Source organism: Tachyglossus aculeatus, chromosome 5, assembly GCF_015852505.1.
Source record: "Tachyglossus aculeatus isolate mTacAcu1 chromosome 5, mTacAcu1.pri, whole genome shotgun sequence".
In the NCBI taxonomy this organism is placed as follows: domain Eukaryota; kingdom Metazoa; phylum Chordata; class Mammalia; order Monotremata; family Tachyglossidae; genus Tachyglossus; species Tachyglossus aculeatus.
The window spans coordinates 60,444,764-60,459,697 of record NC_052070.1 but is presented as its reverse complement, the minus strand read 5'-3'; the positions used below and the strand labels follow the sequence as shown (position 1 = coordinate 60,459,697).

General features: G+C 44.6%; 1 protein-coding gene across 4 annotated transcripts in view; it reads left to right on the top strand.

Annotated features, from left to right (window-relative positions):
• PRKCZ (protein kinase C zeta) overlaps positions 1–14,934 on the top strand; it is a 219,688-nt gene that overhangs the window by 61,201 nt on the left and 143,553 nt on the right. The window contains exon 1 of one of the 4 annotated variants that reach the window (XM_038746341.1): positions 77–263. The exons of 2 other annotated variants lie outside the window; for them this stretch is intronic. In XM_038746341.1, coding sequence (XP_038602269.1) covers positions 242–263 — 22 coding nt within the window. In that variant the 5' untranslated portion in view covers positions 77–241. Of the gene's footprint in view, positions 1–76; positions 288–14,934 lie in introns of those variants that run through there. One more of the 4 variants, XM_038746340.1, reaches the window with a different exon arrangement.

Here is a 14,934-nt window from a genome sequence, read left to right as displayed (position 1 = left end):
TTGCTCTGCAACAGTCCTCCTTTGCTACCACAGAGTGTCAGGAAGCCAGATAGCACCAGTGCCTCTTGCGTGTGTTGGGATGAGGCTGACATCGCTCTGAGGAATGGGGAAAAAAATGCAGTGAAAACACCGCCAGCTTCGTTGGGCGTTCGATTTTTTTTTTTCTTCTTAAGCAGAAGGAAGGCCAGAGGACTGTGTATAGCGGGAGTGATGCTGCTGCTAGGGGAGATTAACGAAGGAAATGTACCCCAAAAAAGCTGACGGTATGGGATCGGGGCCTGTTTATAGTAAGACTGCTAATTTACCAATTCTTTCTTTTTGGTCACCAGAGAATTGTCTGAACCATTGAAAAACATTCTCCATGAATTACATTTAGAGCAGGGCATGTTTTCTTAGGTCGTAGAGTTGATCTATTTATGCCGTATCCTTTTCACGTTCCTGGGAAAGGAATGGGCTACATTTCTTCATTTTTGTTTATTCTGCAGTGCTGCAACTGGAGAAATCAATATTGCGTTTCATGGTAAAGTGTCAAGACGTCTGGTAGCTAATGTTAATTTATTTTAATTCTGGTATTTTACACTTGTTTTTGTAAACCAGGCATCAAGGGAAGAAGCAAATTCACGAGAAGCTATTAACGTTCCCTCGCCTTTTAAGATGATGCATTTAAATAGTCTGAACCTTAAACCTGCTCTCAGTGCAATTTTTCTGGTCCCTGGCTCGCGCTCTCTGCATGTTGTTTATGTTTCTCAGATTTGGAGTTGTCTCTGCTGAAGTTGTTTAAAATGAGATCGTATGGTGGGACTCTTTCTTTTTTTCTTTTTTAATACAGTTTTTTATTCAGAATTTCTGAGCTGCGTATCGCTGTGCTGTATCCTTAGCTTTTCCAGAAGGGTGAAAAACATTCCTTGAGCAGCGTAAGTGATCCAGGTCAGGTGTTTTGGTGAGGACACTGGAATGTTGCAGATTGTACTTAGGGTTTTTGCTTTTTTCTGACCTCCATTTTGCAAGGAATGAGAAAAAAGCGCTGGGCCCGGTTTGTTATTTGGGTTGCCTGGCCTGTAGGTGTTGGGCTAGCTCCTGGAGATGGGCTTTTCCCTTGATTTGTACCCTATTGGCAGAAATGATTAGGTTATTCTGAGCACAGGAGCAGGTCTCAGCCCCCAGTGAAAGAAGGAACTCTACCGTGGCAAGGTAGAGACCCCTCCAGAAATCCAGCCTGGATTCGTAATGGGTAATTTGTTGGTTTTTAATCTGCGAAGAAAAAAAGGAAAATGTGCCTTCTCGGTAGAGTTGGCGCAAGAGGGATCGGGAGCCAAATGGCCAGATCAAAGATATTATGGCTTAGAAGAGGAAATTAGCTGTGTCATAGTTTCGGAGGAATGTCTGGGAAATCTTTGCCTGTGTCCTTTCGTGGGTACCACGTGCCGGCGCGGCGCCTGGATGGGGGTGCTGGAAAATAGAAATAGGGATTGCCGGGGGCCGGCGGTTGGCGGGGGCGGGGAGGGGGGCAAGGAGGTGGGTGGTGAAGTTTATGAGCTAGAATTACAATTGGGCACCCTCCTCTGGTTTTAATGCCCTTACCCACAACTGCATAGGACTTGGAAAAAAAAAAAACAAACATCCTGTGAAGTTTTACAAATGAGAAAATAAAGGGTTAGTTGGCTGTATTTTTTTGGTTCGTGTGTTCGAATTTAAAGGGCACATTGGCCCTATTGAGAGTTTCTTCTTTTATCTTCAGGCACTGTGATTGTGTTATCAAATGCGCCTACTACAGTCTGTTCATTCGAAATAGATTTTTGTTTATTGCCAAACGCATAGGACTGTGCTATAATGAACTGGCTGAGGAGCTAGAGTTATGAGCTTTGCGCTTTCTCTCTCTCTCTCCCCTCTCTCTCTCTCTCCTAATATCAGAGCACAGTTGGTGGACAGTTATATTTTTAAAGTGATGCTTTTAAACTGGGGTTTTTTTACAATTTAAGTTTAGGCTCTTCTTCTGATTATTTTCTCCACCCACCAACATGGAGTAGCCCCTTCAGCCAGACTCGAGATTGGCTCCTCTGTTTGTTGACAAAGTTAATGGCAAAATTGGGCCTGTGCGTGAGGTTGAGCATCAGTTCGCACAGCAGAGTCGTTGAAATCCATGCTGGGCCAGAGGAATTTCGGTAGGGTAAAAATCGAGTTGAGAGTTTATGCGGAGGCTTTGGTTTGATTGGGTTGTTAATCTTCCTCATGCCTGCCTGTTTAACTGGGCTAAGCTCATTGTGGGCAGAGAAAGTGTCTGTTTATTGTCGTATGATACTCTTCTAAGTGCATAGTACAGTGCTCTGCACACAGTAAGCACTCAATAAATATGATTGAATGAATAAACAGATGCAGGTCAATTCCCTATAACGGTTGTGGCAAAGTTAAGGACTCTTTCTGCTCCTGTTGAAGTTTTAAGATTGACCACCCTCCTTTGCCAACTGCCATCACTAATCCTGGTTCCCCACCCATGTTCTGCTGTGTGACCTTGGACAAGTGACTTCACTTCTCTGGGCTTCAGTTCCTTCATCTGTAAAATGGGGATTAAGACTGTGAGCCCCACGTGGGACAACCTGATTACCTTGTATCTACCCCAGTGCTTAGAACAGTGCTCGGCACATATTGAGGCTCAACAAATACCATAATTATTATTACTATTATTCACTTCTCTGTGCTCAGTGCCCTCATCTGTAAAATGGGGATTACAACTGTGTGCCTCTTGTGAGACAGGGACCGTGTCCAACCTGATTAGTTTATATCTACCCTAGTGCTTAGAACAGCAAGTGACACCTCGTAAGCGCTTAACAAATCCCATCATTATGACTGCCACATTGTAAATACTCTTAGGTTTCCAGGAAAATTGAGCAAAATGTATTAAGGTTGCAGTGAACAGGTGCCAGTCAGCATAGAAAAGCCAGGATAGCTCTTCTCGCTCTGGAATTGGGTTGCAAGTGCCAGAGCAGATCAATCCAGCCAGGAGATTGGAGGTGAACCTCAAATTTGGGAGGGTGGAAGTTGCCCCCAGTTACCGGGTGGGCCCTTTAGAGATCTGTGGACCCAAGCAGGGACTGCCCCAGCAGAGTGCCCCCATTCCAGAACTTCAGAGTGAAGATGGTTCATTCATAAATGTGATTCAATCGTATTTATGGAGCGCTGAGCGTGTGCAGGGCACTGCACTAAGCACTTGGCTGAGTACAATATAACAATATAACAGACACGTTCCCTGCCCACAACGAGTTTGCAGTCTAGAAAGGTAGGTAGACATTAATTAATAACTTATAGTATTTGTTAAGCTCTTATTATGTGCCAGGCACTGTACTAAGCGCTGAATGGCGTTCAGGGGTGGGTGGGTGGAGCTTGCCCTCTGACGGCCAAGCACAGTTAGACTGACTGCAGCTCTGCACGTTATCAGAGATCTTCTGAAATCACATCAATCCATCAGTGGTATTTGTTGAGTGATTACTGGGTGCAGAGCACTGTACTAAGCCCTTGGGAGAGTACAATACAACACCGGAAGCCTTCCCTGCTGGATTTTTAAATCGTCCCTGCTTAGCTCCTGCCGTTTGTCTCTTTAACAGAGTCCTCACGGCTTTCCATAGTGCCTCTGTACGTACCTTCCCCGCTTCTCTTCCCACCTCTCTGACCATCCCTTCTCAGATTCATTCTCCGGCTCCTGTTGAGCCCCTCCACCCTTAGCTGTGTGGACCTCTCCCTTCTCCATTCGGGATCCCCTGTTCTCCTCACTCTTCACTGACTTTCCTGGGCATCTCATCTGCTCACATGGCTTCGGCTACCATTTCTACATCTCTAAAATCTCTCTATCTCACTCAGTTGTATTCATTGAGTACTAACTGTGTGCAGAACACTGTACTAAGCTCTTGGGAGAGAACAACATAACAGAGTTGGGCTCCTAAATCTGTTTCTCTATCATCAATCAGTTGTATTCACTGAGCGCTAACTGTGTGCAGAACACTGTACTAACCTCTTGAGAGAGAACAACATAACAGAGTTGGTAGACACATTCCCTACCCACATCAAGCTTGCAATCTAGAGGGGGAGACAGACATTAATATAAAGAAATAAATTACAGATCTGCACGTAAGTGCTGTGGTGGGGGGAGTGAATAAAGGGAGCAAATTGAGGCGATGCAGAAGTGACAGGGAGGAGAGGAAATGAGGGCTTAGCTGGGGAAGGCCTCTTAGAGGAGATGTGCCTTCAGTAAGGCTTGTGGGGGGAGAGTCATTGTCGGTTATGAAGGGGAGGGGGTGTTAAAGGCCAGAGGCAGGACATAGGCAAGAGATCGGTGGCGAGGTAGACGAGATCGAGGTACGGGGAGTAGGTTGGCAGTAGAGGAGTGAAGTGGGTGGGCAGGTTGTAGTAGGAGAGGAGAATGGTGAGGTAGGAGGGGGCAAGGTGATCAAGTGCTGTCAAGTTGATGGTAAGGAGTTTCAGTTTGATGCAGAGGTGGGTTGGCAACCACTGGAGGTTCTCGAGGAGTGGGAAAGCATGGGCTGAACGTTTCTGTAGAAAAATAACCTGGGCAACAAAGTGAAGTATGGACTGGAGCGGAGAGAGGCAGGGAGGCTGATACAATAATCAAGGCAGGATAGGATAAGTGCTTGGATTAATTTGGTAGCAGCTTCTCAACTCTCCTGCCTCCATCTCCCAGCTCATTCTGCTCCCCTGCTACTTGGAACTTTATCCCTTCTTAAATTTGTGGCCTAGTGGCTAGAACAAGGGCCTATGAGTCGGAAGGACCTGGGTTCTAATCCTGACTCCACCACTTGTCTGCTGTGTGAGCTTGGGCAAGTCACTTCTCTGGGCCTCAGTTACCTCATCTGGGAAATGGGGCTTAAGATGAGAAGCCCCATCTGGGACAGGGACTGTGTCCAACCTAATTTGCTTGTATCCACCCCAGCACTTACAACAGTGCCCAACACATAGTAAGCTCTTAACAAATACCACAATTTATCATTATTATTAATACTACTTCCTTCCAACAATCCTTCCCTGATTAATTTCTGAAGCTACTTAAACCCATCAGCTCTGAGTGTCAACTCCACCCATCCTTATCATCATCAATCGTATTTATTGAGCGCTTACTGTGTGCAGAACACTGTACTAAGCGCTTGGGAAGTACAAGTTGGCAGCACATAGAGACAGTCCCTACCCAACAGTGGGCTCACAGTATCCACCCTTGAGGAGTAGCATGGCCTAGTGGCAAGAGCACAGGCTTGGGAGTCAGAGGTTGTGGGTTCTAATCCCGCCTCTGACACTTGTCTGCTGAGTGACCTTGGGCAAGTCACTTCTCTGTGCCTCAGTTACCTCATCTGTAAAATGGGGATTGAGACTGTGAGCCCCACATGGGGCAACCTGATTACCTTGAATTTACCTCCTTGCTTAGAACAGTGCTTGGCACATAGTAAGCGCTTAACAAATACCATTGTTATTGTATCTGTCTATTCAATTGCACATTTAATTATTTTGACTATCATTTGGTGGTATTTATTGAGCACTTAGTGTGTGCAGAGCACTGTACTGAGCATTTGGGAAAGTAAAATAGAGTTGGTAGACAAGTTCCATGCCCACTAGAAGCTTACAATCTAGAGGTGGATAGACATTAATATAAATTGCAGCTATGTACAGAAGAGCTATGGGCTGGGTGAATATCAATGCTTAAAGGGCACACACATAGGTGACACAGAAAGGAGAGGGAGAAGGTTTAATTGGGGAAAACTCCTATAAATATTTTTATGTTTGTTTTTCCCATTAGAGTAGAAACTCCATGTGGACAAGGATCATGTCACTTCTGTATTTCCCATGCACTTAGTACAGTGTACCACACCCAGCGAATGCTCAATCAATTCTAATACCACTATTAATACCCTATTCTTTAAATTCATTCATTCATTCAATCGTATTTATTGAGTGCTTACCATGTGCAGAGCACTGTACTAAGCGCTTGGGAAGTACAAGTTGGCAACATATAGAGACGGTCTCTACCCAACAGCGGGCTCACAGTCTAGAAGAACAATAATAATGATGGCATTTGTTAAGCGCTTACTATGTACAAAGCACTGTTCTAAGTGCTGGGGGGATACAAGGTGATCAGGTTGTCCCACGTGGGGCTCACAGTCTTAATCCCCATTTTACAGATGAGGGAACTGAGGCTCAGAGAAGTTAAATGACTTGCCCAAGGTCACACAGCAGACGTGGCGGAGCCGGGATTAGAACCCATGACCTCTGACTCCCAAGCCCGGGCTCTTCCCACTGAGCCATGCTGATACTAACTCGTGTCCATATCTTGTTTTTCTCCTTCCTCTTATCTGCAGTGAATTTTTGTGACTGTTCCCCAGCTTGATTGCAAGCTCTGGGCAGGAATCGTGTCTACTCATTTGATTATACCTGCCTGATTACTGAGTTATAAGGCTCTGCACATCGCAGGTGCTTAATAAATAGTATTGATGGACTGTAAGCCCATTGTGGGCAGGGATTGTCTCTGTTGCTGAATTGTACTTTCCAAGCACTTAGTGCAGTGCACACAGTAAGCACTCAATAAATATGATTGAATGAATGAGTGAATGAGAAAACCTAAGCAGGTGGCTCTTTGATGCTGCTGAAACTCTTATTGAAAGGGCGGAGGGTGTGTGTGTGTATATGCATGCACATTTATCTCTTCCTGAGGTCAACTAACCCCCTAAATAAATTGAACCCTAACTTTAGATTTCCATTTGGGGGATCAAACAAATAAACTTGCAGAAAGCAATGTTTTTTCTTTTTTTTTATGAGATGGTGGAAAAAAGACACTTGGGCATAGTACAGTGGTTTTAGTATATTTGGGTATTTGGTCTTAGTGCAGCGGCAAGCACTCAGTAAATGCCATTCCTTGATTGATTGATTTTTAGGAAGGTCGCAAAGGTATCAAGCCACATGGTTTTCCAGTTGGTTTCTTTTTTGAATGAGTGAAATGAAATATTCATAAAGCCCCATGTCTGGAAGAACCCTCTAGAGTGCTGTTTCCATCTCTGCCCCAGCCACCCACCCGCCTCCTCCCCACAACCAGGCCGCTAAAAACATTTAGGCAGTGGAATAACCCTGTGATTTAAAAATGTCCAAGAAAGATTATACGACCTACTTGGGTAAGCGGTTCTAGAATTGATTACCACTTTATGGCAAGACAGTCCTCCTTTCCTTAGCATCATCACTGATGTTTATGCTTTGAGCACTGTGTGCTAAGTGCTTGGGAGAGCACAATACTACAGAGTTGGTAGATACGCCCTCTTTCAAAAAGGACCATTGGTTTTTGGGTCTGGGCCTGGAAGGGTAGAGGGATAAACAGAAAGGTGGGAAGCTTAGATCCTGGAGAACAGAGCTCAGACTATCTGAGGAGTTGCTTTGAGGTGATGGGGACAGGTACCTCTCTCTCTTTTTTTTTTCCAGTCATCATCATCATTGTCATCATCTATGAGTTAACTATGTGTACAGCATTGTGATATATGTTGCCGACTTGTACTTCCCAAGCACTTAATACAGTGCTCTGCACACAGTAAGCGCTCAATAAATATGATTGAATGAATGATAATAATAGTATTTAAGTGCTTACTATGCGCCAGGCACTGTACTAAGGACTGGGGTGATTCAAGCAAATTGGGTTGGGCACTGTCCCTATCCCACATGGGGCTCACAGTCGTAATCCCCACTTTCCAGATGAGGGAACTGAGGCCCAGAGAAGTGTAGTGGCTTGCCCAAGGTCACACAGCAGACAAGTGGCAGAGCTGGGGTTAGAACTCAGGTCCTTGTGAATCCCAGGCCCCTGCTGTATTCACTAGGCCACACTGCTTCTAAACTCTCAGTAGAGTACAGTACAACAGCGTTGGCAGAAACATTCCCTGTGCACAACAGTCTAGATGGGAAGACAGACATTCCTATAAATAAGCCAAATCCCAAACACTCCCTCCGCTTCTTAACTGTTTATAAGCCACCTTCTTACACCCTTGCTGCTCATCATTAGCATTTACTGAGCACCTGCCATTCCAGTTTTTTCCAGTGACATTAACCCAAGTACACTAAGGTTCAAGGATGAGATGACGATCTGAGCCCGGAGTGGCTAATTGTGTTAGTTAAAAGGAATCACTTTGGCACCCAGTGGGTGGTAAGCATGTTGGATTTGTTATGCGGAAATAGCAGTGGATCCCAAGAGGAGCTGGAATAAATTTATTCAGAACTCGAAGTGGGGTTGGAGGGAGAGAGCTAATGATGTACATCCCGGGGAATGAGAACATCAGCCCAGGAGGGTCTCTATCATATTCTTATTATTATTAATAATAATAATAACACCAACAATAACAATAATTATGGTACTTGTAAGCACTTACTATGTGCCAAGCAGTGTTCTAAGCTCTGGAGTCGATACAAGTTAATAACAATAATAATAATTTTGGTACTTGTTGAATGCTTACTAGGTGCCAAGCGCTATTTTAAGCACTAGGGTAGATACAAGTTAATCAGGTTGGACACAGTCCCTGTCCCACACGGGGCTCACGCTGCTGATCCCCATTTTATAGATGAAGGAACTGAGACCCAGAGCAGTGAAGTGACTTGCCCAAGGTGACACAGTAGACATAATAATAATAATAATGGTGGCATTTGTTAAGCACTTACTATGTGGAAAGCACTGTTCTAAATGCTGGGGAGGTTACAAGGTGATCAAGTTGTCCCACAGGGGGCTCATAGTCTTCATCCCCATTTTACAGATGAGGTAACTGAGGCACAGAGAAGTTAAGTGACTTGCCCAAAGTCACACAGCTGACAGTTGGCAGAGTCGGGATTTGAACCCATGACCTCTGACTCCGAAGTCCGGGCTCTTTCCACTGAGCCACGCTGCTTCTCTATGTGACGAAATCAGGATTAGAACCCAGGTCCTTCTGAGTCCCAGGCCCATGCTCTATCCACTTAGCCTCATCGCTTCTTAAATTCTTCTTCCAAACATCCCATTGCTGCTGTCAGCAGCAGAATTCTGGGCTGCATCGACATCTTTTCCTTTAACTCTTCCAACTCCTCCGTTAATCTCTCCACTCCGGTGCGAGTCTATGAAGGAAACACTCGCCGGTCTCCAAAGTTCAACTAAGACATGAGTGAGACTTGGAGCTGCAATTTGTAAGTCGGTTCTACATTCTTCCTGTGTCTCTTCTAATGCAAGTTTCTGCATGAAAGAAATTTGCAAACTACACTTACCCCTAGTTGTAGGATATGAGAGCCAAGTGACTTCATAGCCCAAATGATTTTTTTTTTGAGCTGTAGTTCTCTTGGATTTTGAAATAAACTTTTTTAAAAAATAATTTAATAGAGGAAGCCTAAAAACCACAGTGTAGGGTCCCAACTAACCAAATTTTGGCTAAAGAAGAATCCTCAGTGTACTGTCTCCTTTGAAGGATAACTGTTTCGTTGTGTTCTTTTTTTTTTTTTTTTTCCAAAATAGCATTTTGGAAGTCTCCCTGCATGGGTGTGTGTATATTTGTGTGCTCAGGAATTAAGGTAGGAAATATGTATATGCATGGACCCAATCAGCGTGGAAAAGATGAAATCGGGCTGGGTCTAAAAGAAAACGGACACGAGGCTTTACAAAAACACTATTAAGTGTAATAAACGGTGCCCGGTCTTTACTAAAAAAGTTTTGTACTCATGGGATGCTCAAATGGCAGGTGTTGCAGTAGATACTTCTCTGACTTCTTCCTTCAGGAACTCTCTTAGCCTGGGAGAATCACTTGCAGGTCAGGGACTCTGTGTCCCACCTGAAGCTCTTGGCTATCCCCCAGTGCTTAGTTCAGATAGTAAACACCATAATCATTATCACCATGATTATCACCATATTAGTAATTATTATGTTAATGTTAATGATTGTTGTCTTCATTAGTATTTTAAGGCAGCAGCGTGGCTTAGTGGAAAGAGCCCAGGTTTGGGCATCAGAGTTCATGGGTTCTAATGATAGCTCCGCCACTTGTCAGCCGTGTGACTCTGGACAAGTCACTTAACTTCTCCATGCCTCAGTGACCTCATCTGTAAAATGGGGATTAAACTTGTGAGCCCCACAGGGGACAAATTTGTATCTATCCCAGCGCTTAGAACAGTGCTTGGCACATAGCAAGTGCTTAACAAATACCATCATTATTAAGGTGACATGTGCCTTGAGTGGTTGTGACTTGGTCGATCTGATAGAAGGGTAGAGAATCAATCAATCAATGGTATTTATTGAGTGCCGACAGTATGGAGAGCACTACGTACTATGAGATTGGGGGAGTAGAGTATAACAGAGTTGATAGACACGTTCCCCGAGGAGGGAAGAGAGGGCAGAAAAGAGATGTGGAGATTGGGTTGCTGGGGATTGAAGAAGGAGGAAAGGAGGAGAAGAAAAGGGGCTTTGATCCAATAGCCATTTGGAGTGCCAGAGCACCAGTCATTCATTCAATCATATTTATTGAGCGCTTACTGTGTGCAGAGCACTGTACCAGTCTCCATGACCTTCCCTTTGGAGAAACAATCGCTTAGTGAAAAGGGGAAGAGATGACATGGGGCAAGGGCTGGGGGACGGGGGGGATGTGTCATAAGAAAAATTTATCCCGGCTCAGCTCTCTTTTTAGTCTCATTTGTAAAACTTCAGGGGGTGAGGGTAGGGAGCTGAGCAATTGTAAAAAAAAAAAAAAAATGATGAGTGTAAACTCCCATTTTGGGCTCCCCAAGGTGCCTCTGACCATCCTCGTTGGTGTCATGCACCTAGTAGATGTGAGAAGCAACACGGCCTAGTGAAAAGAGCACAGGCCTGGGAGCCAGAGGACCTGGTTCTAACCCCAGCTCTGCCAGTTGTCTACTGTAATAATAATAATAATAATTGTGCTATTTAAGTGCTCACTATGTGCCAAGCACTGTACTAATTGATGGGGTAGATACAGGATTATTGTGTTGGACCCAGTCCCTGTCCCACATAGGGCTCATAGTCTTAATCCCCATTTTACAGATGAGGTGACTGAGGCACAGAGAAGTGAAGTGACTTGCCCAAGGTCACACAGCAGAAAAGTGGCCTTGTCACTTCACTTCTCAGGGCCTCAGTACCCTCATCTGCAAAATGGGGATTCCATACCTGTTCTCCCTTCTGCTTGATTGATCACTTTAGGCTGTGAGCCCCATGGGGGACCTGATTATCTTGGGTCTACCCCAGGGCTTAGTACAAGGCTTGGCACATAGTAAGCCCTGAACAAATACCACAGTTATCATTATGTTTAGGAAGCATAGGGTGGTAGAGGTACCCCTGGTTCAAAAACCCCACAGAAAATCACAATCATCAATCCTCGGTCTTTATTGAGTGCTTACTGTGTGCAGAGCATTGGATTAGTGCTTGGGAGATCACAGTGTGGTTCATAGAGTCGACCCCTCCCCACAAGGAGTTTACTGGGTTAAGTCGTCTTTGGTAGTTTGGTAGGTGATGTAAGTTTCCATCTGTTTCCCTTTAGAGAAGATCTGGAGTGTTTGTTCACTTCTTGTTCTGAAGGTAGGAGAGCTTCTTTAATGACACTGCTAACTTGTTGCTGTTTGAGATGGATTGTAAACTCTCTGAGGGCAGGGATTGTGTGTCTTGCTTCCCTTATACTTTTGCTTGGTACAGTTTTATGCCCAGTAGACATTCAGGAGAGGTCATTGATGATGATGATCTAAAACATCTGGTGAATGGAGTGGAAAATAATTTCAAAATTCCTCTACATATAGCCTGACAGTGCGATATGATTTATGGATGAGTAAAGCAAATTCATTTTCTTTCAAGTCTGTAGTTCAGATTTTTTAAATTTGGAGGGTTAAAACAATGTGGTCTAAGATATCATTACAGTGCCTTGTCTGTAATCTCTGCTTGATTCTCCAAGAGCTGTTTAACGGGAAAAAGATGGACTTGAAAGGGTTTTGGGTCATTAGGTAAAATTGTTTTAATCTCCATTTTTTCTTCATTCTAATAACATTACATCAATAAATGTAAGCTAAAATTTTCTTTTCCCCTAGGTAACGATTGAAAAGAAAAAGCTCGAACGTTATTGCACACTCCTAAGTACCAAATTATAATTGAAATCCACCTCCAAGTTCTGCAGATAGAAATTGGCACCTGAGAAGGAATACAGAGCCCATTGGGAAATGCTCATTTCTACAGCTTTTAGATCCCGCAAGAAGGATGAGGACAGAAGGCGGTTTCCAGACGCGGCAGGCTCTGCGTGCGGATTGGGGAAACCAGCGGGGAGATCGCTGAACGCAAGATCCCTTCGTTAGTCCGTAATTTTATATTCCTCCCAAATCATGAAAAGCAGGCTTTCGGTGGGGAGAGCCGTTAACGTTGACTTTTACAACTTGGGTATCCCAGTCTCAGCCATTTAATTTAAGACTTCACGGATGTGATTAACGAGCGAACGGAGTGATGGGTTTATTTTACCGGCGGCCTCCTTGCAGCGTAGCTGAACAATGTGATGGTGCTTTTACCGGGAGCTTCCATGGGGTGTAGCTGACTGACTGACTGACTAAATGACATGATGGTGCTTTTCCCAGCCTTTGTGGGGTGTAGCTGACTGACTGAAAGATGTAGTGGTAATTCTAGACTGTAAACCCGGTGTGGGCAGGGGTTGTCTCTATTGCTGAATAGTACTTTCCAAGCGTTTAGTCCAGTGCTCTGCACACAGTAAGCACTCAATAAATACAGTTGAATGAATGACCCCACCATGGTCATTGAATGAATTGAATCAGTGACCCCCTCGCTGGTTGGGAGGCAGATCCGGTGGCTGGACCATGCATATGGCAGCCAAATAGGTTGGGATGACATGAATTCAGCCCACCCCTCCCTCCTTCCCTCCCTCCGTCCCTCTCCACCTTCCTGCTCGCTCTGCTCCACCCCAGGCCGAGCTCGTGGGAAGATGGAGAAAGTGCTGACGATGATGGAATCTCCCACCGTAAACACAGGTGAGACCTGGTCCAGGCAAAAAGACTTCTTCAGGTCCAAGCACCTTCAGAGAAAGGGAATCAATGGATGATGGATGTTACAATTGGATTTGGTTTTTATCTGTTACTCACCTAAGATACCAACTAAAAGGAGAGCAGCCAATGTAATTTGTCAAATCCCGTGAGTGCTGCTGCTTCTACAACTTGTAGAACAGTGCTTTGCACATTGTAAGTGCTTAACAAATGCCAACATTATTATTATTACAACTGGTACATCTCCTTGAAGTAGCATGGCCTAGTGGGTAAAGCCCGGGCCTGGGCTTCAGGAGGACCTAGATTTGAATACTTGCTCCTCCACTTGTCTGCTTTGTGACCCTGCGCTAGTCACTTCACTTCTCTGGGCCTCAGTTACCTCATCTCTAAAATGGGGATGAAGACTGTGAGCTCCGTATTCATTCATTCATCAATCGTATTTATTGAGTGCTTACCGTGTGCAGAGCACTGTACCAAGCGCTTGGGAAGCACAAGTTCTCAACATATAGAGACAGTCCCTACCCAACAACGGGCTCACAGTCTAGAAGGGGGAGACGGACAACAAAACAAAGCATGTGGACAGGTGTCAAGTTGTCAGAACAAATAGAATTAAAGCTAGGTGCACATCATTAACAAAATTAAATAGAATAGTAAATATGTACAAGTAAAATAACTAGAGTAGTAAATCTGTACAAACATATATACAGGCGCTGTAGGGAGGGGAAGGGAGTAGGGCAGGGGAAATGGGGAGGAGGAGAGGAAAAAGGGGGCTCAGTCTGGGAAGGCCCTGGGAAGGCCTCTTGGAGGAGGTGAGCTCTCAATCAATCAATCAATAGTATTGAGCACTTACTGTGTGCAGAGCACTGTACTAAGCGCTTGGGAAGTACAAGTTGGCAACATATAGAGACAGTCCCTACCCAACAGTGGGCTCACAGTCTAGAAGGGGGAGACAGAGAACAAAACCAAACATATTAACAAAATAAAATGAATAGATATGTACAAGTAAAATAAATAGAGTAATAAATAAATAGAGTAATTGTAGGGCTTTGAAAGGAGGAAGAGAGCTAGTTGAAACAGACTGTGTCCACCTGCTTTGCTCGCATCCCCCACCCCCCAGAACTTACTATAGGGCCTGGCACATAGTAAGCACTTAACAAATGCCACTCATTATTATTATTATTATTATCACAGCTGGTGATTTGGAGAGTGTTCAGTGAGTTAAAGGGGCTTCACCCACCTGCTACAAGGTGTTTATTGGGCTTCATAAGTGCTCAGTAAATACACTTGATGATGCTACTCCATAGGCAAACCATTTAAGATGGAGGATTTGGAGGAGGTGGACACCCAGCTGTGCCATGCTTGCTAGACTTGTGGACAGCTGGCCCCATTCCAACATGAATACCAGGGAGGTGGTCTCTTCTCAGAATTGCTTAAAACACAACACATCTAGACTGGAAGCTTTTGGTGGGCAGGGAATATATCCCCCTACACTATACTCCCAAGCACTCAAGACAGTGCTCTGCACAGGTGCTTAATAAATACCATCAATTGCTTGACCAGTGAGTGGTAGGGTCCTTGAGGGAAGGGGCCATGTCCATTCATTCACTCATTGTCATATTTATTGAGCGCTTACTTTTTGAGCACTGTACTAAGCATTTGGGAGAGTACAATACAACAATAAGCAGTCACATTCCCTGCTCACAACCAGCTACAGTCTAGAGTCCAAGAGTCTGTGATGTCTATTGTACTCTTCCAAGTGCTTAGTACAGTGCTGTGCACACAGTAAGGGCTCAATCAATAGCACCGATGGATTGAACGACCGACTCAGTAAGATCTCTCCCTTCCATGTACATGTGCACCATCCTGTACTCACAGGCACTCTTTCTCTGTCTCTCTGCCCTCTCCCATCTTCTCTCC